Below are 26,131 nucleotides of genomic sequence, written 5' to 3'. Positions count from 1 at the left end.
TTCTTTCTTGTTCTAATTTAGATTATATATTTGATTGTTACAGATGAATCATCGTAGCGACGTTGCAGATACAGCTCCGCTGCTGCGCATCGGGGTCGGTGAGTCGATGATTAAAATTTTTTAGTTAAATCGTTATGACGTGAGATCCAGTAAACGTTATCTTGTAAAACTGAAAAATTTTTTGTAGATATATTTTTTTAAACTTGATTAATTTTGCGTTAACTTAAATAATTGATTTTGAGGAATATAATTATAATAATGAGATGTAGCTATCGAAATTCAAATACTCGAGTGCACAAAATATTCACGTTAGTTCATTTAATATTGTGCGGGAAATTTATTACCTATCCCTTTCGGATCTCACGTCATAATTCTTTTTTCTTACTTTTTTGAGATGATGATATTCTTGATGTTCGAAACGATAAATCGAAAAAATGGGCCTTAGATTTTCTTAGTTCGCGTTTATCAATTGTCACTCATTGTTTTCGCATTTTTATTAAAGTATGCTTATACCGCATTTAAAGTAAAGTTCCTGTCATTTGTAAAAGTAGTTGAATTTATTTGGATTGTATACGCGTTTAATTAAAAGATTTTTTTTCCAAAGTAAGAGCTTTTGACTAATTTACATTTTTTTTGTTCATGATCGAAGAAATTATCTCGCGTGTAAAGAATAGTATACATGCAGATAATAAGATAATAAGTATACAATGCGGATGTAGTAATTCCATAATTAATTAATTTAATTGCTATAAATGGCCCTTCGCGACGCGGTCGTGTTTCGCGCATCGTGACAGAGAGAGCGTAAGATCATTACGCTTATCTGCCAGCTATAATCAGCTGGCAATGGAAGGATTATATTTCCTTTCTATTTCTGGCTTTGCCAGAGTCGATTTGGCCAAAAAAGGTATGTGCATGCAGTTAAGGCAATATTTCTTGCATATACATATATATAATCGGAGACGGAAAGGTGACGTCTCTAGTTCAATCTAAATTAACCGAACTCAAAATCTCTTAAACTCTCTTTTAAAATTTTAAACACTTCTTTAAACATACACTTTCTTAATCTCGGGTAATCGCGGTCGCGGTCTAATATTAATATTGATAATCTAAATAAACTAAATAAACTAATAAATGCGGGTGGGTTAGGAATGAAGCATTAGGTATATAGAAATATGGTTAGGTAGGAATATGAACATACAGGAATATGCGGATAGGCAGGGAATACATACATAGAGTTCAAAGTCCGGGTAGGTAGAAACATGGAGGGATTATAACTCGTAATGTTAATTATGTAGAATAATTATGTAATAAGTTAAATTTATGTGAATTTTGAGTAGCTACGTATAATATTACATATTATTATTTAATTGTCATTTTACTAATTATGTAATAAATTTTAAATTTATTACATAGTATATAATTATAGTATATAATTTTATAGACAGTACATTAAAATTATGTAATATTTTATTATATTACTTAATAATATGTACTTAATATTAATTATAAACAAATTATTATAGTAAAGAATTGTACGAAAAATTGTATTAAAATCGAAATGGGATACCAATACTGGATATATTATACAAAATCGACAGAAGACGTACGATAAATATAATACAAAATTTGCTAAATTAATTTTTAGTAATTATTGCGTTTTTACAATTTTTACAATTTTTTAGAATATTCAACGAATATTCAATTTTATGCCTTATCCTGAATTTCGCGTTTGAAAGATTATCACTAATTAATTATTATAATTTTCATGTAAATGTGAAGACGTGAAGATTCGAATGCTGAATCAACGATCAAATAATAGCTTCTCGCTCGTGAAATTTGACATCTGCCTAAAATTTAATATTATAAAATTACGATTATATTTTTTAAAATTATTACGGAATTCATGACTTAAAATTATCACAATTTGTTATTAATCGGAATATGCAAAATGCCATGCAAAACTAGATTTTTTGAAGAATTGATTTCATAAATTTTACTTTGATTTCATAAAATATTCTATACTTTGCAATGTTGAAGACCGCACTTTTACGTTCTTGAATGCGATCGTTATCTCAGCTTTTATTACTGTCTCTCGCGTCAGATGGACGTTAAGACATTCGTACCGGAAGGGAGGCGTAACGATTTTCAACTTGGAGGGTTAATTAGTTCGATGCCCCGTTGAAGATCGAAGACCCAGTTGCAGAACCAGAATTAATCCCTGATTTTCTTACATCTCGGATCCTTAGTAGCAGTGGTTTCGGCACGAGTAAGTACGCAACATCGATTCGCGAAATTAATTAGAACATATATTATAAGAGAAGATTTTGTTCTTCTCAATAAAATATTCTTCCATTATCGCTAGTGTTAATCGTGTTTCTGTCTTGCTGATAAAAAGACAGTAAAGTGGATATGGATAAAATAATTGTTTATAAAAGAAAGAAAAAAAAAGAAAAAATAGTAAAACAGAGAGAAAAAAAGAAGAAAAGTAAAAAAGAAAAAGAAAGAAAAAAAAAGAGTAGATTTAAGAAAAAAAATTAAAAAAACCAGGATACAATTATAACACATCTTTGATATAATGATACAAACGACTGTATTTTATTTTTCAATTTTTTGTTTCTCATAAACATATGGTTTCTCGAAACCATTTCCATCAGGGACTAGATTTTACGGTCCCAAATATCAATATTAATTATTGAATGCATACATCTTATGCATTTTGTTATTAAATATACTCGTTTGTAACTGCTCTTCGATAACAATTATTTTATCTATATGTTTTTAAAATAAAATAAATATATATTGTAATTGATATATATTTTAATTATAAGAAAGAAATGTATTTTAATAATGGAAGAATATTATAATAGTGTAAATATATACGGAATGCAATAATTTGAAAAACGATCGTCGTTAACTTGCTGCCGAAATGATCGCTATCGGGGGCAATCCGGAAGATCTGGGATTCATTCCTTCCTGCAGCGGGGCCCTTGACGTTCAACGGGTTTGCTTAATTTTCTGTCACATTCTTTTGATTTCATGGGGCTGGACAAAAATTAGGGTATATTGAGCTCACCTTCCATCTTGAGAATCGTTCTTCTCTATGGACGTATCACCCGGCGGAGGAACTTTGCTCTGATCTCTGATCAAATCGTTAGATCAGTTATCCTTAAACCGCGGATGGTAACGTAATTTTTTTACTTCTTGCGATTTTTTTAGATTTAAAATAAGTAGACTTTAAATAGACTTTAAAATATAGGCAGAAGATAAAGCTTTTTATTTGATCGTTGACTTGCATTTCGAAACATCTCATATTTTTTCTATAATAAGAAAATTTAATAATAAAAAATTGATTGTTTTTAAAATATTTACAATTATTAAATATTTGATCTAAAATAGTGAATTTTTGTATTATTATATTTATTTCAAACATCTTTTTGTGTAACCTGGAATTAGTAAAAAAACTCAAATGTATGTATTTATAATATAAATGTATGTATATAAATTTTTTGAAAGCAAATTCTTTATGTATATTTTACAATTCTGTTCACTTTCCACTTTTTATGCAAATAATTTATTACAAAAAAATAATAAATAAAAAAAGCACATATTCAAAGAAAAGAGGACCGCAAATTAAAGTTGGCGGGGGTGGTGGAGGGCCTCTACAGGTTGATCTGTTTTTACTAGAAATTTTAATTTTAATTAAATTTCGAAATATATGAAATAACGTTACTTATTTTGCGCACGTAAAATTACCGTAAAATTTTTTCTCGAAAATTTACTGTTAATTAATCCTGTAATCAAAAAAGTGGAAACAATTATCTATATGATTATATTTTTATATCGGATTTAATTTGGATAATATAGGAAAAATAAGAAAAAAAGTTTTTTTTTTATTATACGCAGATAGATAGTTTGTTCTGTTTCTCCTTCGAATTCTGTTGCGAATAGTTGTCTAGATAATCGATGATTTCGAAACTTCATAAATTTTACTTGATACTGAATCGTTTCAATTTCTGACTGCACTTTACGCTACCGGTCTTCTGCTAGTTCGTCTATCAATTATTCGCATATATCCGCTACATCCAAGATTCTTCTTCGCAATACTATTCTTTTCCCGTTTTCGTATTCCTCGCTATTTCGCGCCGTATGAATTTTTTATCAATTTTTTTTAACCAACTAGATGCTTTTCTCTCCCGGCTTCCATTCTTCCTTGTTGATTCTCTTCCTTTCATCATCAGCAATTCTTCGGCCGTCGCTTTTGCGACCCGGATAGGATTGTGAGAACTCAAAAGAACCGGGCGCATAGAGCGCCAATAGTATTTCCCTGCAAAGTTTGAGTTGCAGCATTTCAGTAGATGACAACGAGAGCAGAAGTAGGGACGGATTTTGAGCATACTTTCTAATAATATATTTGTAAACGGGATGCGAAAGTTGCTGGTGATTTAAACTTATTGCACATTTTGGTAGGACTCTATAAAGAAAACGGAACTTAAATTGCTCATTTTACTTGTAACACTGTACTTTACGTTATCAGACCACATTTCTTAATAGAAAAATTTTATTCCATTCTTATTTGACTTTTATATAATTGATTATTGTTATATTTAAATGAGCAAATGTACATTAAGTACATCCTGCTTACATGACGCTTACATGCATGCTTATTATATATGCATTACAAACTTATTATAAATAAAAATAATTTAAACTTAATATTAAAATTAATTGGGGTTTAAGAAATTTTTTAAATAGTCATTGAGAGAGAAAGAGAGGGGGGAGAGAGGGAGAGGGAGAGATAATTAATTTACTTATGACTGACGATTTCATATTTCTATTACTCATTAAACATATGATTCTTGATTTTAATGAAAAGTATAAAAAATTACAACTATTATAATTGAGACTTTTACGATGCGTGTATCAATACACACATTTAAATCATTTTATCTTTTGGTTTACAGTTAAGGCGAGAATTTTGTAACTGTTAAGTGAGGCTGTTTCAATACACACATTATAAAAGTCTCATTTGAAAGTTACAATTCGATTGAATAAAAACCGAAAAATTTGTAATCAGATTTTGAACCTGAATCTTCGGCTCACTAAAGTAGCGCACATCACTCTGCGCCACGATCACCACTTTTTAATCTTAATGATTATAATTAAAGTAACATAATTTGGATATAATCATTAAGATTGTACACAAACAAAATTTGATCTTTTAGTAACTATTAATTTGACCGTAGTCTGATAAGAAAAATAATGTTTTTCCAAAGATTTTTGATGCTAGGCACGTTGAGGAAAAACTTGCGTAAGACGCGCCGACAAAGCTTAGTATCCCATTAAGCCGTCCGTTTAACGATCGACTTCCCCAACGACACGCCGATTACCTCATCGAGAAAATTGGCATGCTAATTATCACGTGGGCGCGGCGGTTCGCGGCTTTTCGTTACGGCGGGGCACGACCTTTCGCCGACCGGGGAGCAAACAAGACCTTTAATAAATCAGCTAATGGACGCACCGGTGGAATTGCCGGACTAATTCCGGGTCCAGGAAGTAGAACGGGTGACATAGAACGGATTACGGGTGAAATTCCCGCGTGTAGGAGGTACCGGGCGCGTCGCGACGGGACGTGTATTCTCGAGTTCACTCGTTTTACGAGGTACATGCGGATAATAAGAATTACGTTTAATTAGTATTACGTTTTGACGCGCGTGTAATTTCCGGTTGCGTAAAGTTCACGCGTCACCATTCTCGATCTCGACCCGGACACCGAGAATTTTTTGACGACCGATCGAAGAGACTTTAAGCCTCGAATGGTCGCGAAGCTGCCGGACATCCTGATTTACGAAAGGTGTATCCTCTTTCTTCCCTTGATACCCTTGATAATAGATTTTTTAAATGTGTCGTATTTCAACGTGATAAAATATTCAGGTGTATTTTATTCTTGTTTGTGTATTTTTCAATGTTCATATCGGTAAAGACGTTATATTGCCAGTTACGGTCGATTTAAATTACTTTAATTGTTATTCTATTCACTGGCAAAATAAATGTATCATTCTGTATTTTATTCTGTCACCGTTATTCCGGACGGTACGCTTCGCTTTAAAACACGGGTGAGAAAAAATTCGAGGACCGAATACGCAAGAATTGGTCGTCGTGATTAGGTTTAGTTTCAATGCCCGTGTTTTAAACCCCCGGAGTCCTTTCATGATTATCTACTTTCTTAAACGCGATCTCAATAAATCGTTCCTTACCGCGGCGTAAAGTTAATCCTGCAGAAGCAATTTCATCTCAACTTACTGTACACACCGTACAGCCCTTCGCGCTGGCTTCGAAAATATTTCCGGGCTTTAAAGGCTCCAATCGCTACGGGCGAAAATACGGAAAGGAATAGGTACGTTAAGAGAACTAAATCCCGGTATGATGTGATATTTACTTGAAATGATGTTCAAGAACCCGAATCTGTCCGCGTAGATTCTCGGAGAAGCGAAAATAAAACAATTCTTGGTTTTTTACATACATTGTTATAATATCGGTATTTTACGTGCTTTTAATATGCACATTGTTTCAGCGCGTCCATCTGAAACTACGCTGTTTCAGTTGAACAAAAGTTTCTTCCCGCGTCAGAGACTGGTCATGCTTAAACACGAAGCGCGCTTGCTGATTAATACGGATCCTCCGCGAAATGTATCATTTATCTCGTAATGTATACCTATACACATATTATAAATCAGCTCTCTCTGCACGAGTTGCGTAATACTCGAAATTCATACGAGCGTGAATTTATATTTTTCGCGTTTATAAAACTCTTTGGACACCATTTTATTTCGAATTTCACTGCGCGAGCTGCGTACTCGGTCGTCGGTATATTTTTTTTATGTGATATCTGATTTCACGCTACCGCCGCTCTGAATTCTAAAGGATCAGGGATCAGGTAGGACGCACGCTCGTCTCGCGGGCTCCAAATGTAATCACGTATCCAAAGTATTCTAGAAGCATTTATTAATCTCAATTTTATTATATATAGCTGGCAATTCTATTCTTAGTATAATCTCTGGTCAAGTATGGAGCAATGACGATCTTATACTTTTATCGTTTTTAACCAATCTAAAATCTATTTCTGGATATTAAATTTTGCAGCTAATTCTTAGTTATAAGACCGTCCCGATAAGATCTGTTTAATGAAGACCGTGCATTTAAAAAATGACCAATAAATATAAATTTAAAAAACTTTTTTTTTTTTTAAGAAAGTAGTATTGTTTTCTAAACATTTTGAATTATACAAAATTATTTTTAAATACGTCTAAATGATGAATGTGTTGGTCTTTTGTAATTAAAATGGTTAGAATCGAATAATTAAAAAATAATTTTAAAAATTTGTTTAAAAAATTTTTTTGCTTGTCACCTAGTAGTATCCTGTATTAAACATTTGAATACATTACTGCTGATGAAATGAGAGAGTGAGAGACGCTGAACGCATAAAGGGAAGCTTCTCCTAGAATTATCTAAACTTGTAATGTTCGCGTTTCACGTTTCACGCGACGTTATCACGGGATGAGATTTCAATAGTTTCACGTATTATGGTTGAGCTCCGTTGAAATGTTACCGTAACAAGGGTTGAAGAGTCGAGTACGGAGACATATTATATATTTACATTGGTACCCGTAGTTAATACTGCGTATAGAGAGGACTGGAACATTGTATGCATTGGATTTGCTTCCCGCCGAGTTGTTTCACATCTAACTCTTAACATTTAGCGAATACACGTGCGAGTTTATTTATTTGTCTTTGCGCGCGTCTGTTTCATGACATGTAGAATAAATTTTGGCGAGATACTTTTGCGGATTCGACCCTCCGCACATTGAGTTCAGAAAATATATAATAATGCTATTATCTATAATAAAACACACTTCAGACAATCTATAGTTGGATTCAGAATTTATAATATTATTCTGTTTAAAATTTCATGTGTCGTGTAATACGAAAAACGATTAAACAATCAAAAATATATGAAATATATTGTATTACCTTATATAGTATATTATAATATATTATTTTATTTTATTAATATATAATAGTACATATATATATATATATATATATATATATATATATATACTCGTATTAAAAAATGATAGTATTATTTATATAATAATAGTATAATATTATATAATATATAGATATTATTATAATATTATAATATAGGTATTATACAATATAATACATATTAAAGCACACATATCAAAATATACGGCATAAAAATTATAAATAAAAATATTAGATTTCTCTTCTGAGATCATCTAAAGTCATCTTAACAAAATATTTTTAAGATAAATTTTATGTTTTTCTTAATGTCTGTTAGTTTTTTTAACAATTCCCTAACACGTAAAACGAGGGTAGTTCATACAATAAATAAGATCATCGTGATTTGCTTTAAAAATAACATTAATGAATATCAATTTATCTAAGTTTCAGCATATACATATATTAATGTTCGAAGAATTTAAAATATAAGGTTGAAACTTTGATGTGGTCAAACTTTTTCAGTTTCTCTTGTAAGGCACTTTGAGATCACGTTCTTCATCCCTCGTGATAGTGGAGAAAAGTAGACAGTTTAATTCTTTTTTATCCTCTTATTCTGTAGCACTTTCTGTAGCACATGTTTCTCTCACTCATCATCTCCTTCCCGCTTTCTTTCCACGCGCTCTCGGAGACTTCTTCCTTTCATTTCTCTCAGGCTGTTTCTGAACTTAACACGTGTAATTCTTTAGAGTGGACATACATCTAATGTTTCCGTGGTTGGGTAAAAACAGTCGGCGACTGCGGTCGACGTAAACTTCCGAGAGTTTCGAGGCAGTCCAAATTTAGTATACAGACAAGCGCGTGCGACATTATTGACACACTTGTATAACAAGTGATATATTTGTAGATATTACTATCAGATAGCATTTGCATTCACGTACAATCCAAATTCTGATATTTTAGTTATTATAAGTTCCAACAAAATATGTAAATAATGATTATATTATTAATGTGATACCTAATATATGTATGTATATTAATACAAAGTGCAACAGAATATTGATGTACTTAAATTCAACGTGATATTATTTATCTTTGCGGTCTAAGAACTTCTCTTGCTACAGCGGCGACAGAAAATTGACATGTCACGCCGTTTAGTTAAAGACCCGTCACTATAGTGGTTTTTTTTAGAGAGCACAGCTCCATAGTTGAGATGCGAGCTTCCCTAAACTTCCCCTTACTTGTTTTCACGAGTATCGCGATTGTTCCACACAGATGATGAACATGAAACGTGACAATGCCCGCGTACGCGGATGTTGCATCTACCACAGGTAATGGACACACATCTCGATAACGTTCAAGCTCGGCAACGCGTTCATTGTCACCCTCATCGCCGCAGAAACTCGACGCGCGCACGTTTACATATTTGCTAGGATAGTATCGATCAGAGAGAGAAAAGAGAAAGAGAGAGAGAGGAGATATATGTATATATAAGAAAAGAAAGAAGGATACGATTTTCTAAAAATAGATCGCCGTTTTATTGGGAAGGAAGGAACGTTCGCCGATGAATCATAATGGCTACCTAGAATAAGTTATTAATATTATCTTGATAATACTCGTTTGGGGCTACCTCGTGGTTGCCGGGTGATTAAATCGCCGCGAAAGTCGGGCGATATTTATCAAACGCATAATGAAAATTAAATCCCGGAGCGCGCGGTCTATCCGGACCGGATCGACGGTTGGGAAATCCTGCTGTTGCACACTTTCCACACTATACGCGCGAGAACGCCTCGCTGCTCCCACAGGCGATCGTGAGCGCATGTGTGTGGTGTTTCCGTTCGTGTACCTGTGCCTGCGGCATTATCCGGCGGTTCGTGCAAAATTCGCGGAGGCGTGATTGTGAGCAATTCCCTCACGCGCCGATGAAGCGATCCTTTCAGTGGGAGATCGCCGATAGCAGGTGAAGGCACGTATGCCAGGGACCGGAGGGTTGAGCCTGGCACTTCGCGCTGGTTGCTATAATGACGCCGAGCGACTGTATTAGAATGGACGCGCCAGTGAACGACCGGTCGAGAAATATTTTTCTCGCCTTTCTCTCTAGGTATCGCGTTTAAAATTTCGATTTTCACCTCCGTGTCATCCGCGGCGTCTTTGTGTCGTGAGAGTCGCTCGGACCTTTCTTCCGTATAAGTTTCCAAACAATTTAATCGTATAAAGATACGAACTTTTTCGACATCGTCCGAAATCGAAAATTCTTCGAGAATCTTCAAAAATCTTTGAATGTTTTGGCTTAGATAGCTCGAAACTCTCGAAAGAATTCTGAATGTCCGGGAAACTTTTTTCTTACAGTCATTTGAATCTCGAATAAACGATTATAGGATTCTTGAAAATAAGATTATTGTTTATATTTGCAGGTGTGAAATAAAAAACGCATTGTAAAGTAATAACGTAGATAAAAAGGGAAAATATATATCTCTCTTACATTTGATATCTATCTTTGATACATTTAAATTTAAAACTTTTCAAAATCTCTCTCAGTTTCGAATAATATTACGACTTTACATCACCTATTCTTGAAAATAAGATTATTGTTTATATTTGCAGGTGTGAAATAAAAAACGCATTGTAAAGTAATAACGTACGTAATTAAAAGAGAAATTCTCTTGATACATTTAATATCTATTTTTGATACATTTAAACTTTTCAAAATCTTTCAATTTCGAATAATATTACGATTTTATGCTACCTATTTTTGAAATAATTCGATCTTGGGTTCGTTTTTAGGTGTGCTATTTAAAATTAACTTTCAGCAAGTGTATTATAAATTCTTTTAAATTTTGTACTGTGTATATAAAACGCCGCTACAAAAATGATTGAAACTAGAAGATTTATAAAGTATATAATGTGTCTTTATTTTTTATATTTTACTATCAATTATACAACAATTATACAATATATACATCTTGTTATTGTTAACACATCCATGTAGTAGCGCGTAGGAAGGCATTGAAGCCGTTTTGATGTGTGAATGACCCCGGGGTATAAAGTGTATGGGCTTCCGTGTGCTCTCACCATTTTAATCTGCTCCGCTCGATTTGACTCTCGAATAAACGCGAAGGCTGTAAGAGAAAAAGCCGCTGCAGGAAACTGTCTATTATAAAAGGGCTGTCCTAAGTGAATTTAGTTTCTCTCTCTCTAAATTCAACTTTAGAGCCTTGTTACGTACTCCCTAATGCAATTAATAAAACAGAATATTAAATTGTGTGTCGCGACGTGTTCTGAGAAATTATTTTATGTATATAATTACATTTCACTTATTATTTTATTTAATATTTATTTAATAAACAATATTATTAAAATTTAGCTCGCAATATCATTTATTTTATCTTAATTTTTTATCATATGATGGTTAACAAATGATGGAAATAATATATTATTTTTCTAAATAAATGACATGAACGAGCGAGGATGCTCTTTGCAGGCAACTTCTATGCGTGTCGAGCGGAATATCATTGTTAATTCCAATTTGTAATTTGACACAATCCTATTAACAGTGCTATGACAACGAGCACTCGGTCTGAAATTGCGGTCAAACTAATGAGAGAGGCTTTCTTGCGAATATCTCGAATGCGCTGGGTCGTACAAGAATAGAAGCGCGCCGGGAGACACAACAAGGTCTCTAAGAAGGTGGACCTTAGTATCCAAGAAGACGCGTCCCGTATATCTCGCACTTACGGAACAAAGTTTCCCGTCTTATAAGAGATCTTTTTGTCCTCTCTTCCGTCTTCATTTCCCTCGTGAATACGAAAGTCCATCCGCAGGTTGAACGTCGTGGAAATAAAACCACTGACGCAGTTATAGTTACAGCAGATAACGTAAAATTGCGTTGATTCAAAGAGCACTGAGGTCGCCAACGATTACGACGACCAATTGCGCGTATACGATAATTTGTTTAAATCAAAGGAGAACCCTGTTCATAACGAGCTTTTAACCTTGTAGTCGTACTGGTTATAGCCGCTTGTTAAATCTCACTCAAAAACCGTAGTTCGTAAATGCAAGTTCGGGTTATTATTACTTTTCGAGCCACGTTAGAAAGCCCAACGTGGAAATAAAAGTAGATCGTAAAAGCATTGATAGATTTATAGTTAAATCGTTTAATTTATTGCAAGTTAAATTTTTTGAAATTTTTTTTTACATGTCTCACTGTTGTGATTTGAGTTTAGAATTGAGACTTTACATTCGTATTTCTTTCTTTTGACAAAATTATTTTCTCGAGAACGTTGCTTTATGTCTATAAAAATGAATCCTCTCTAAAAAGTAAATCCACGATTTTTTGTAAGTTTATTTTTGAGATACGATTCTTAATACACAGAACTTCATCATTACTGTCATAATAAAATATTAGTTTAATTAGCATAATTAGAAAATTCGTAAGCATAAAGCGGTTGACAAGATATTTTGGAAAGTCATCTTTTTACATAATTGTTTTGTCATACAATATTATTATTAAATATCCATATTACAAAGTTATCTGTTTTAGAGTCTAGATTTGACAGAGGGTTTTAGTCATACAAATCCACACATAAGGTAATTACAAAATGTAATTGACGGTTTTCATTATTCATATACCTTTCCACGGTATTTTCCGTTATCCGTGCAGAAGTTTCAATTTGAAACATAAACAAACGCTCTAATATCCCCATATTTTTCGCCTCTATTTATCGAAGCAGAACTGGAGAAAAGGCTCATTGCTCCACTTTATTCATAAGACTCGTTATTATCTGACAGCTTGTTATGGCGATAATGCATGGGTTTAGTGAATTTATAGCGACCTTGGCGCAAAGAGGAGAACCTAGGCCGTCATAAACGACACAAAAGGGGTTCAGTATAATGGGTTGACTCATCAATTAAGATCAATTATGGTCCTTGGCCCGTAGAATTGCATATTGTAACATTTTTCTGCGAAATCTTAACGGATATCTTTCTTAAAATCCGAAGTAATTTATATTTCAGTATATAAATATAAATATAATATAAAAAATTATATAAAAATATAACTATACAGATAATATAAAAAATGTTATTTTCAGAGAAAAGTCTGTCTGGAGAAACTAATTTATTCTTCAATACTTTGACTGCTAAGAGCTGATTTGAGCAAATAATTTATATATTGTTTCTTTAATGTTTTATAAATATTTAGTAAAATTATTTTTAATTGAATAAATAAAATCGTCATCCCCATAAATGAGTGACGAGAGCTTTGCGAAGTTTACGCGTCACTCGAATATGGGTGACATAGCACTTAAAATATTAAGAAAGTTATTGATGAAATGCATTTTTTATAGTTGTTGTATTAAAATGGATTTTAATTATTATTAACACTTTGCCGAGAAACACACTAGTACATCATCTGTTAAATAATTTTTTAAATAAAAAGTCTATAAACATGTGTATGTACATACCTATATTAAATGTGTCAGTTCTAGCTAGAATTTATTGATCTTGTCCTTAAAAAGAAAAAGAAACATTAAATAATCAGAGACAAAAAAATTATCTAAACGTTTAAAGAGTAAACTTCGATATATATAAGGTAAAACCTTCGCTCTCGTCGCAAGAGAGTTTTCTAGACTGGATGGAAGTGCGGTAGGTGTAAAAAAGATCGTCCCGCAGAGATCCGGAGAAAGGTATCCATTTACGACGCGTGATTTTCAACAACAGACAACGTCGGGCTTTCAACACGGGTGCGGTTTCGCGTCCCGGAAACGTGTTCATTAGCATACTTCGATTAAACAATGTCCTTAGCAAGCGCGCTTTCCCCCTTCGAGTGGGTTGGGAAATAAGTGTAAAGGGAAAGCTGCGGAAATGGTCCGCGGCGATACCGACGGGCGAAACGGAATTATTTATCTCGCGCTGGCCGCGCGGCATCCAGGACCTTGATAAATAGATCCTCGCGCGAAACGTTGCAGCAGGTTACCGCCGGTGCGGACTCGAGAAAGGACCATTAGGTATAGGGATCCACCGTGGTGGCGATGGCAGTAAAAAAAAAAATAGCGAAAACGAGGAAAAAAGAAAGAAGAAAAAAATGGCAAGCAGATCGGTCGGCGTTGCGGAATCGGCGGAATAAAAGCGGCCGTTTATAGTCGCCGCTGGTTGCCTCCCCCCCCGTCCTTTTTCATCGGGCGCATCGCTATGGAAAATTGAAATAATTAATCGTGTGTCCGGCTCTCTTTTTTCCTCTCTTTCGCTTTCTTTCTCTTTCTTCTTCTCTTCCGCCCAGCTTCGAGGATGCATCCTGCCGTTATCATCGCGCGCCGAGCGCGGCTATGCGAATCGCATTAATCAACCGACCGAAAACCGGAGCTTTCTTCCGTCTTTAAACATACATAAAGCACACCCGCGCATATTAGCCCATTTACCGTGGAATCGAGCGTTCCGCAATCGATGCTTTAATCATTTGCTCCCGTGGGTACAAGCGCAAAACGCAAGAATACCCGATAACATATAATAAAACTCTTAAACGTGTACCGTGCATTTCGCATTTTAAAGAGAGATTTGCGAGATGCAGATTTGCGAGATGCAATCGAGTCCCGTGAAACGATAAAAAGTTAACGATAAAAACGACGCGTTAGTAAATATTAATACGATCGATGCAGCAGTAAGGAACGTTGTTATGATTAATAATCATTTCAGCGATCATTAAATAAAGTATTTTACTTTATCGCGGCCATTAAACGCATTTCGCATTATCGCGACTATCAAACGTTTTAATGGCACGATATATAATGAAAGCGCGTACTTTCGCGATATTCGATGTGCACGTGTAATCATATTATTTAATTTCGTTAATTAAAACATGATTCGACACTTTGAATTGCGTGAAATACGAATCTGCGCGGAATATATATTTTATTTATTTACGGGATATGTCCATCGAGGTTATTTACAAAATGCCGTAAGCTCTCCCTCTAGACGATCTACAATTCGTATCAGAAATCAGAATTCCATCAAACATTTTTACGCGCCGTGTAACACGGAAAAATATTTGAAGAAACGAAAGTACTCGCGTATACATATATAAAAGATATACTGCAATGTGCACGGGTAACCAAATATTTATATGTATATTGCGTAAAAAATTATAAATAAAACTTTATCCTGAAATTTGACACGAGATATAGAGATACGCCAAAAAAATGAGTAGTTATTTTATTTCATGTGGCATGGCACTACATCTATACTTCCTGTGGTATATAGAACCTGTATATTGCTCAGAAATCGAAATAAAACGAAATGACAAGTGCGTTTTTTATAAAATGAAATTTGACGGATAATGAATGCGCGTGTGCACGGCTCTCTCTCTCTCTCTCTCTCTCTCTCTCTCTTTCTCTCTCGGCAGCCGCGTAATATAAATAAATGAATAAAATCCTCTCGTAATCCGTATCAGATTGTATCTCGTAATAGGAGAGCGCATCCCGGTTTGAAATATTGATCTGGTCGAATTGCGGTGTTCTATCAAAATACATTAAAAGGACAGGCGGTTTTCCCGTCCCCCTTTTCCTCTTCTCCCAACGTCGAGAGATATATTGGAAGTAATGTCACCGTGACACTTCCGGCCTGCTCGATCGATTCGAAATATCCAATGACAAAAGTAAAATGATCCCGTCCGAAAGAAGGACCCACGTTACGTCGACGTGCAGAGTCTTTCCCGCGTGTACGAGAGTGCTGCACTTCTCGTATTAAAGTTGTAATGCCTCGCGAAATTGAAAAGCGTTTGTTTTACACAAATTTAATTTTTATTCTATTCGCGTTCATTACGTCGCGTTTACGATATACGTAAATATTTGCCGGTAAAAATCGCTTTATTGCATGTGGCGTTTTAATTGCGGGCCGTTTCATAGAACTTCGTGCAAACTATATACGTAATTTTTTTTACGGTTATTTGAACAATCCAACATTTATTGTTAGAATCGAAAATTTTTACTTTGGAATTAATTAATTTATTCATATTTAAGCGCGATATATATATTTGATTTAAATTAATAAATGGCCACAAATGCAACAATAAAATTGTGTCCTACAATCCTATGAAAATCGGAATACTTGGCAATTCTGCGTCCGACATTGAATATAACAATTTATATCACGTTATTCACGTAGCACGATCTGTTTCGACATGTTAATTAAACTGTTCTGTAATTTTTTTGAAGATACGCATTTTACACGCATCCAAAAGATTTAAAGCATTCAGTTAGAAAAATGAAAATTTTTATTCTAACCGATGGCGCGTGCAATCCGCTAGCGGAACCATTCCTTTGCACAAAAATGTTATTGGAAAGCTTTGCTCTCAATGAAAGCTGCCAGCTTTGCAATTGCATCTAGCTGAAATTGGTAGTCTTTTTTCAATTTTTGCGAAATTGTTCTAATTTTGTAAAATCCCTTGTGCTCTTATATTCAAATCGCAGTTTCGTTTCAAATTATGTGAATCTAACTTATTGATCCTTAAATATTGTTAGCCAATATCATTTTATTAATTTAACTAATTATATATTATTTCATTAATTTTTATATATGTATATAACGGAAGTTATGAGAGTTTAATCATCTTGTATAAATCGATAAGCGCAACAACAGATATAATTTCCTTTATGCGTTCGTTTTGTCAAAGTTCTATATCGGCGTCGTCTAATATAACATAGAAGACGTTCGGCGAAGCTTGTGCGAGGAGATAGAACACGTTGGCCGTCTCGTGCGAGTAGCCTTGTATATTGGAGATGAAAAATTCATGGGGCTCGATGCAACGTCGAATCTTGGGTATTTATTTCATGTAAGATACACGAGGCCGTATTTTCCTCTCTCGCGGAACACATTGTCGCATAGTAACGACGCTTAATTTTTCGGCGAAAACGCGTATAAGACAAATAAATCTTTCACATAAACAGTCTACCTTTTTAAATAAAAATCTCAATTTTTTTTAAATTAAGTTACATGCAAGTTTTATCTTGTATCTATTCGAAATTAGTAAAAAATTTTTTTAGATATTATTTACACAATATATTTTTCAATAAAAACTTCCATTTAATTAATTTACATGCAAGTGTAAATTAATCAAATTAAATGTCTTTATTATACTCTATCTGTTTATATCTGTTTGAAATTAATTACGTTTATCTAAGTTTTTTCTTATACTATAATAGGTATTTAAACTTTGAAAAAGTTATACGCGGTCCTGAATTTTTTATAAATATTTTCTGAAGATATGAATTTTGCATTCATATTTTTCTATTTCTCTGTTATAAAATCAGAATTTATAAAAGTTAAAAGCAATAAAAAATAATAGGTTTGATATACAACGAGTTGCTTGACGAGTTGTTAATTGAAAAAAAGGGAATTTGTTAAACAGAATATCGTTAAAATTATGGCCCGTTGTTGACGTGAAATTTCATTTTTAGCTGACTGCGCCAATAACTCGATGAGGCGACTGTGTAAAATTAATGGCATATACAGTACATACAGATTGGAGGCGATATCTGGAGGAGTATCGATTATCACACCGGTACAAATTGGGAGATAATTGCGCATGGCTGTGTCAGCTTGCGCGCACCGGTCTGGTTTCCCGACTGGACAATATCGCGCAACGGGAATTTAATAAAGCTCCGACTTGGACACTGCGCGTAGGACGTGGCTGAAAGAAATGAACGTGGAGCGTGTCTAGCATGCACAGGACCTTCTTTCCTTCGTTTTTGTCTTATCATCTAGCCGCCGCATTTCCCAACTCTTCTTTCTCGGCGGCTCTTTATATCTCTCTCCTTCCCCCTCGTTTTCTTTACATTTTTCCGTGAATTAAGTCCGTTTTTAAACTTTATTTTCGAAGTGAAAGCTATCAAAAGGCGTTATATAACGCCTGAGGATTTCTTTCTTATTTTATTCATAAATTATATTTAAAAGAGAGTCAGATAAAGCTTTTTGTTCTATTTCTTCATATTATATTTGACTACTTGGACAAAAAATAAAATTATGGAATCTTTTTATATATCGTTGAGTTGAGGCTTTGTTGGAAATCCAATCGGAAGGAAACCGGGCTAATTAAGAGCCATTCGCTGTTTACGATGCGAAATATATATTTATTCAGTATTTTATAATTGTTCTCTCTCTCTCTCTCTCTCTCTCTCTCTCTCTCTCTCTCGAATTCTTCTTATATATTTTATAACTATTGATGTTGGATAAAAAGGTTCCTAAAATTTATACGAAATTTTTTATATCAAATTTGCACATTATTGAGTCCTGCTAGTAAATTTATCCTTTTCTTGTCGTATTTTATTAGAACTTCTTGAAAAATATTTCAGATGCGTAGAAAGAATACTCAGTTACATTTTGCATTGCACATATTAATCTGTGTTTTGCATATGGAATTCCATATTATCTAAATAAAAATGTATTAATTAAAAATAATACCGCAAATCATCTCCCAATTTGTACCGGCATAATAATAATTGGTATTACTGCATGTTTTTCTGCTGAAAATAATTTAACTATATTTTGAGAGAATTTACGAAACGCAAAAGACATTAAATATGAGAAAAAAAATCACGTAATTATTTTAATTTAAGAATAACTATTGTTTCGCGAATATTAACAATTTTCAAAAATATTAACTCTTATCTGCTTGTTGCCAGTTGGTTAATTGAAAAAAAAATCATATCTTTACAGGAGATTCAGGGAAAAATTATGATGTTAAAAAAAACTTTAATAGAAATTAAAATTTATTGCATTATTTATTTGTTTATTGCTTTAACAGATAGAATAACATCAGTTTTTGAAATTTGCGCATATTCACGAAAATAATAGATACGAAATCTTAGGTGTCAACATATTATGTTAAAAGAAAGAATAATATTTCATTTAACGACGGATATTCTGTGTACGTCATACAAATTCTCGACAATTACTCGACTTACAACGCACACAAAAAAATTAGATCGTATATATATATCTAAACTGTGTATTGATCACAATCTTTAATATATACATACATTAATATATATATACATTTTATTACATATGTACAGGGATGATTAGAATTATATTTATCGCGTCAAAAAATTGCTTTTACAGGATGTGTCATAAGTAGACTTCAGCTTATTGAAATCACTTAACGCATCCGTCTCTTTTAATAATACTTCAGTAGTCAATACTATTTCCAATTTGATGGAATTAATTCGAAAGTCATTGATCTGATAAGAAATAATCCCACAAGTCTTCTATATATTTTTCCACTTTTTGTTTCACTATTTCCCTATTTAGTGCATTAAATCTAAAATACGTGATGTATTCATAAAATACGTGCTTTCATTTTCAAGTTCTCTACGGAAATAAATAGCGAAAGAAAATTTTCTGCATTACCCCAGATAATTATACGAAATATCATGAAATATCATTTGGGATTTTTATAGCATCAAAGAAAATGTTGTCTTGTGTAGTTTGTCACTTGCGATAATATTATACACTTAAATTCCTTTGCATATCATATAGTATCACAGAAAATGTACTATGTAGTATTTTATACATATATACTGCTGAGATTTTTTTTACAAATTAACGTAGAGTAATTTTTCTAATAATTATGGTAACTGCAAATTATACATAAAAACGGTTTTATTGTCTTTAACCAATTATTTATATAACGATTTTAATCATTTACATTAATATAAAGTTCAGACATGCCTGTTTATATACATTGATAGTCCTAGCATTTCTGTAAAAAAATAAAGTATAATAACTAATTTTTTAATGTTAATTGTGACTGTGTGGACGAGATTGATCAAGCGTTTTGCGATAAATTGTTAATTCATAAATGGAAAAGTTGTCAAATAATCGATACAAAAACGTTTTACAGTTTACGTTTTATGAACTTTGTCTTTGCGAAGTTTTGCTGACTTCATTTAACATGCATAGATATATCTCTGTGGTAAAAAAAAGTGATATTCTTCGGTCATATAGTTAATGAGATGAACAATAAAATTACATAAGTCTTGTGTAATTTAGATATCAATAATATTTTAGATTATTGATAAAAGATCTAGAGTTTGGAAGGCAGATGGTAATACTAACAGCAATTTTTTAAAACCGTGTGAGGAGAGAGAAGACGAACAATATACTAGTAATACAAAACAAATCTATTACGCGATCATTATAATAAAAAAATGAAAAGTAAATTTTATTGATAAATTATCAATAAAATTATTTCAATAATCTCTGGTATCACGATTACGATTATCTGACGAATCACATGATATTTCATCTGTATGTTTGTTTCTAAACAGTGCAGACTCGATCACATTTCTAGAATTTAAGCGTATTTGCGCGTAGCTCTTTAAGTTTTCTCTTTTTCGGAAGGCAATATGTTATATATTTAATTATTGTTTGGTCTAGAAATAATCGTATATTGCTCGTTTTACACTGATACTTCATTTGTATTTCTATCGTTAGAATTGTCGCATTTGCAAAGTTCTGTTGCCTCGCCTGTACATTTTGACGGACAACCGTCTTTTATCGCCTCTGGTTTTATCTCGATATCGTAAATATTAGTTTTCGGCGGCGGTTGCTCGTATTTGCATATCACAGCATACATATCGCCACCTAAGCGAAGCGCCAGCCATTGATTCTTTACGACCGCCAATTTCAGACACTCGCATTTCATTTTAGCATGAAAATTCGTATGCAAAGTTCTACCCATTCCTTCGATGACTATAAGATCCACGTTGTGTTTCACCATTGCAAGGCATAGATCCAAATTCAGACGGCTATTAAATGTTGAAATAATATTAGTGAATTAACATCATTGACATATATATATTAAATTCTAACACAGCTTTTATATTACAAGTAAAATAATAACTTGTAATTGTAGCTGTGAAATATTTTGTATATATTCGGTATATAACGAATACCTGAGATCCAGACAAGGACCTGCTTGCGCAGTTTCCATAGCAATAAGAGTATTATCTTCTAGAGCCTGTTTGATAATATTACAGATTTTCGCGGCGTCCCGTAACGTGACGACTAATTCAGGATATGTTACGTCATTCAGAGCTGGCATAGAATTAGCGCACAATATTACCTAGAAGCATAAAAAATAAATAATTTTGATGTTTAATAAATTCGTTTTTTAAAAGCAATTTGAAAAAGCTTGATGCAAATATGAAAAACGTTAGTAAAACTAACTTTAGTCCCCCGTTGCAATAAATCTCGCGCAAATGGCAGGATTCCAAGAACTACATCTACGCCGCTATTATCAACAAAGATGGCTGCACATTTGTGAGGTGGTCCATTCTGTAATCTGTTTATCCAGTCATCTAAATTATCCTCCAGCCATGGCCTACCTGTGTTTTCGTGATAGAATATTATTCAAAAAATTCTTTTAAAATGTACTAAAAGTTAGGAAGAATTTATTGAAAAATAAATCTCACCAATACTGTTACAATACTAATTTTTTATTTAATGATGGTGGTTTACCTGGAATTTTCGCTTGAGCTTCTTCAAAGCCAAAATCATCGGTTTCCAATAGCTTTGCAACATCTTTTGCACCCCAATCAAATATATTACCACTGAGAACGCCAAGAATCAAGGCTTTTATTTTTTCTGCTCCTTCTAACTTGTCTAGAGCAGTTATGCGATCATGTAGGTGTGTCAATGCTTCTTCGTTCTCCTTTCTTTTTTGCTGCAAATGAAGTATTACGGCGTGACATAAAAATTTCATTTAGATATTTTTATTTAAAACATTCTAAAGAAACACAGACAAAGATACCTACATGTAAATACGGATCTGGAAAATCGAATTCTTTCATGCAATGCTCGATGGTATCCAATAATATTCTAACTGTAAGTGCTCCATATGCACTGCAAGTTTGTATTACAAATTAATAACTCAATAAATAAGTAAATAGGTTTTTTACGCGCGCGGTTAATTTTAGTATTCATCACAGCGACGAAAAACTTACAACGGTTGCGCGTGAAGATAGTGTAATCTATTAATGTATTTCTCCTTTAGTTTTAATCCTCTATCTTTCGCCGTCGGACTGTGCGGTTGACTGTGAATAGCTCTCGACACAAATTTATCCACAGACTCTTCAAAACATTGCAGCCAATAGTCTCTATAAACATATACATGTTATAATTTTTTACGTTTGCATAATCGTAATCTTGGAAATTAAAATCGTAATCTTTGAAAGTCTCACCTTGCCTCTTTATCCTGAGCCAGATCTGTGGTATCAGGATTGTAAGATGCGGGATCTTTCAATAGGGGACAGAATGTAACAGCGTATTCTGCTTGATCAATTTCCAGTTGATCGATTTTAATTCCGAGATCGGTTGACACGGAATCTTTAAAACTCGATGACCCGGCGTAATTTTCCAACCAGCTGTATTTGTCTGTCTGTTCGGTACCGTACAAATATGCCCCAATCGCGCCAAGGTAACCTTCATGGCGAAGAAAGAGAGGCGTTACCTTATCCTAAATAATAGATATGCGACAAAAAAATATAAATTTTATACAAATGCACAATTTACGCATAGACATCTTGCGCTTTGACGTTTAGCTAATTGCATAAAATTACTTGATTCAAGGATATAATTGGATCTATCGAGAAAACACACATTGTAAAAGAGTGAGAGAAAGTAAACATAAAGACTAACATGAGACCAATATTTGATAGAATATGAGATGGTGTGCATTGACAGTGGATGGTTACGAAGGAAATAACCACCAAAGTAAACCTTGTCCATATTGTAAACGGTTGCATACAAACTAGCTATATGTCCAATATCATTGCTAATAGTGAACAGTAAGCTTCTTGCAAGATCAGCTTCGGAAAATTTTGGCTGCCCTAGAATGTTATTAATATAATTAATATCTAAAACCGTTAGTACATATTTTTATATAGCTGCTAAATCTTTTCACGCTTTCCAATTGTGCGAAAAAGAATCTCGTTATATAAAGATTGATTCGTAAAATTATATTGAAATCCACTTGTTACTAAAAACTTATTAATAATTTGATAGACAGAATTAAAAAGTTATTAAAAATCAATTATTTTTAATTTGATTTTAAACAGATGTTTAAAAAAAGGACCAGAGAGGTATATATGAGTAATTTTTTCAATTATTTTAATATCAAATCCCTCCTCTCCGTAATAAATCATGATGTAAATTGTTATGCTTACCACAAGCCACCGCTTTGCCAAAAGATGACGCGATAAGTTCTCCAGATAAACCTTGGGAGGAATAATCGCCCCCGTAAATATCTTTCACTAACATATCTACATTACGGTGATCTCCTCGTTCTGCAAGTTGCAGCAATTCGTCAAAGTCCTAGTAGGGTGTTTTTAAAGTCATTGTTTTAATACGTATCTATATATATACAATTCACACGACTCAATGGTACTACGATGGAGCAGAATCTTCTCATATAATAATTAATTTCATCATAATTTTATTTCTAGATATTTATAAAGATTAAACATAATCCACATCCACACAAATAAAGATATCAATTAACGTACAATTGTTGTAACAGTAGTAAAAAGAAATTATGGGTGTAATATAGGAAATTATATAAACTCCATACCTTTCTTTTCGTAAGTAACGATCCCAATCCCCAAAAGGTACCGCCTCCTGTAGCTGTACCTCCGACTCTCTCAAATACCTCATCTGATTCCACCTATAAAATAAAATGTTAAAATAAGTAAATTTAATTAATAGAAAAGTCAATTCTCGTTATAAGCTAAACTATGTGAGAAGGTCAACGGCCAAAATATGAGCGAAATGAGAACGTTATTTTAAAATAAAATCTAGTCTTTATTTACAAAGTTATTTGTGCAACAAGTGCTGGAAGATGAAAATTCACGCACGTGTTGCATACCCTATTTTATGTTGCAAGTGAGTGAAAAGTGGCCTATCACGCGCGCGTCGCGTGCGTAATGGGCCACTTTCCATGCACGTGTGACATAAAAACAATTTAAACATCCTTGTTTTGCTCGTATTTTGGCTGATGATCTAATAAGTAAATCTATCTAGAATAACTTTTTACTAACAATAAGTAAATATTTACTGCTTACTTTAAGAATACTGACGCCACTACCAACATTAACCAGCAAATATGGAAATATGTTAGGTCCAGCTTTTTGAAATTTATACTCTGGATTTGCATGTCGGTGGTACTCAAACGCTTCGCACGGTATATTTTTAAGCAAGAAATTACAACCTTTTATCAGACAGTCTATTTCATCTTCCTTGTCGACTCTAGAATGTTATCTTATCAATCAGTAAACACAATCTCTGAAGAACTCGAAGAGTGTATCAAAAATTGAACAACATGACGATGAGATCTTTCATGAGATCTTCTTATACTTGATATTGAAAATTTGAACAAAGGACAAGAGTATACTTACAATAATCCTAATTTTTCTTGTAGCAATGGGGTATATTTGAACGCTCCACCTCCAGTAACTTTAATACTTTTCCCACGAAATCGTTCAACGTCCACTAAATTCTTCTTGACAAAGTCTAAGCAGTTTTCGATATATCTAGTCTCAAACTTAACGAAATGCAGTCTGTTACCCTCGAATACTTTATATGCTCGTTCTCCACTGTTCCCTAAACCTTCCGCATCCTCATAAAGTGCCTTGCGGTAACTTACCGTTGAGTAATAGGCAATTTTGGTTAACGACAATCCTGAAACAATACATAATACACAATATATAATATATCTAAATTCAGATAACGTGCAATAAAAATAACCTAAAAACTATAAATAATAACAACTTAATAAACTTGGTGATAAGCTTTATTACGTGATGTCACGTAACAGACAAAGTGTCGTAAATATATTTCTCATGAATTTATGTCTTTTATACATTATATTACTCCAATATGAATATTTTCCTACGATTTACTCCTTTTTTTTCTAATCATGAAGTCAGATTTAAATTGTTCGAACAATAGAATTGCCTAAAGTAATATGCAGAATAATTCTTTTATATGGATAAGACGTAAAATACAAGTTAGAGGTGACATAAACTCTAATATGAACTCTTCTATGTCGTTTCATCTTTTACCCTTGACATTCTCACAAGAAAAACAAATTGCGTGACAGAATAACTTTGAAAAATAGGTCTTTGTTAGGAAGACAGTACTAGAGATATTTGTTAATTATTTATACTTTCTTTTATCCAGGCACTGTCAAATGACAATTGTGCAAATTGGAGTACAAGTATATAATTTAACACGCAATAACGCGTTGCTCCATATTAACAGGTATCGCGTTACAGTGTTGTGATCACGCTCGACTCTATGTGGACGTTAACTAGGTACATTTGAACTCGTCATAATGATCGCGTTAACCTCTCGAGGGGTCAGGAACCGCAGAGGGATCCCGATCGACGACGTACCGATGTCTATGGCGAAGGTCTGTGCGTTTTTCAAATTGGCGAACACCTCGACGGCGGGCGGCAACTTGATGCATCGCGGATGCGATTGTTCGTCGCCGTCGATCTCCGCCGCCATCCCCACGTCCAGTACGACGATCCGCTCTCGGTTTCTTCCGCGATTGTGCGACACACTGACACCGTGGCACCTCGCACCTCTACAGATATTTAACGCGACTGGCAGGTGGCGAACGCGCCGATCGAGTGCCAGATAAGCCGCCTCCGATCCATCACCTCCGTAAACGTCCAACTTGGTCCAACTCGAGCGGGAATTGCGGGAAAGGTTCCCTCGAAGGAGGGGGGCTTTGTTTTTCTCTGTTTCTCTCTCTCTCTCTCTCTCTCTCTCTCTCTCGCTCCCCCAGGTCTCCCCCCTGTGGAGCCTCGAGATCTATTTACTCGCGTTCAGTCGTTCACCCGGACGGCGCAAGCTGCCGATTTAAAAATGGGTGTCGCAGGTCGCGGAGAGCATTTGGGTACGCACGGTATGCGCTCTGTGTCAGGCAAAACGGAGTACGGAGCGGCGGGTAGGGAGACAGAGAGGAGAGGGGTGAAGCGAAAGAATTTCTGTTCTTCTTTTTTCTCAGCTCAACTTCTTGCACCGATCATCCTTCTTCCTTTTCTCTCCAACG

General features: G+C 33.9%; 2 protein-coding genes across 5 annotated transcripts in view; one reads left to right on the top strand and one right to left on the bottom strand.

The window, feature by feature from the left end:
* Positions 1-26,131, top strand: part of LOC143899680 (2-oxoglutarate dehydrogenase complex component E1) — a 93,721-nt gene that overhangs the window by 3,220 nt on the left and 64,370 nt on the right. For 3 of the 4 annotated variants that reach the window (XR_013257582.1, XM_077410189.1, XM_077410170.1), the window contains exon 4: positions 44-98. Coding sequence is in view for 1 of the 4 variants with exons in the window: in XM_077410244.1 (XP_077266370.1) it covers positions 44-47 (4 nt within the window). In the remaining 3 variants the exon portion in view is untranslated. Of the gene's footprint in view, positions 1-43; positions 7,975-26,131 lie in introns of those variants that run through there. The other variant, XM_077410244.1, reaches the window with a different exon arrangement.
* On the bottom strand, positions 20,420-25,718 carry LOC143899755 (4'-phosphopantetheine phosphatase). The gene is made up of 13 exons (XM_077410295.1): positions 25,467-25,718; positions 24,468-24,750; positions 24,135-24,318; positions 23,645-23,737; positions 23,241-23,388; positions 22,714-22,904; positions 22,257-22,531; positions 22,020-22,172; positions 21,831-21,918; positions 21,535-21,739; positions 21,244-21,401; positions 20,970-21,139; positions 20,420-20,822 (listed from the first exon to the last, which is right to left on the bottom strand). The coding sequence occupies exons 1-13, from the start codon at positions 25,579-25,581 to the stop codon at positions 20,474-20,476; spliced, it is 2,412 nt and encodes an 803-aa protein (XP_077266421.1). The 5' UTR covers positions 25,582-25,718; the 3' UTR covers positions 20,420-20,473.

This window comes from Temnothorax americanus, unplaced genomic scaffold (assembly GCF_048541705.1).
Source record: "Temnothorax americanus isolate GAGA-0224 unplaced genomic scaffold, ASM4854170v1 Scaffold10, whole genome shotgun sequence".
NCBI classification, from domain to species: domain Eukaryota; kingdom Metazoa; phylum Arthropoda; class Insecta; order Hymenoptera; family Formicidae; genus Temnothorax; species Temnothorax americanus.
Note: the sequence above shows the minus strand (reverse complement) of the source record. Positions and strands in the feature narration are given on the sequence as shown.

Coding starts and splice junctions, on each gene's coding strand:
- LOC143899755 (XM_077410295.1), bottom strand. CDS start 25,581: ATGGCGGCGGAGATCGACGGCGACGAACAATCGCATCCGCGATGCATC. Junction 24,751..25,466: donor GACCTTCGCCATAGACATCG/GTACGTCGTCGA, acceptor GTATTGTTTCAG/GATTGTCGTTAACCAAAATT. Junction 20,823..20,969: donor GGTCCTTGTCTGGATCTCAG/GTATTCGTTATA, acceptor AACATTTAATAG/CCGTCTGAATTTGGATCTAT.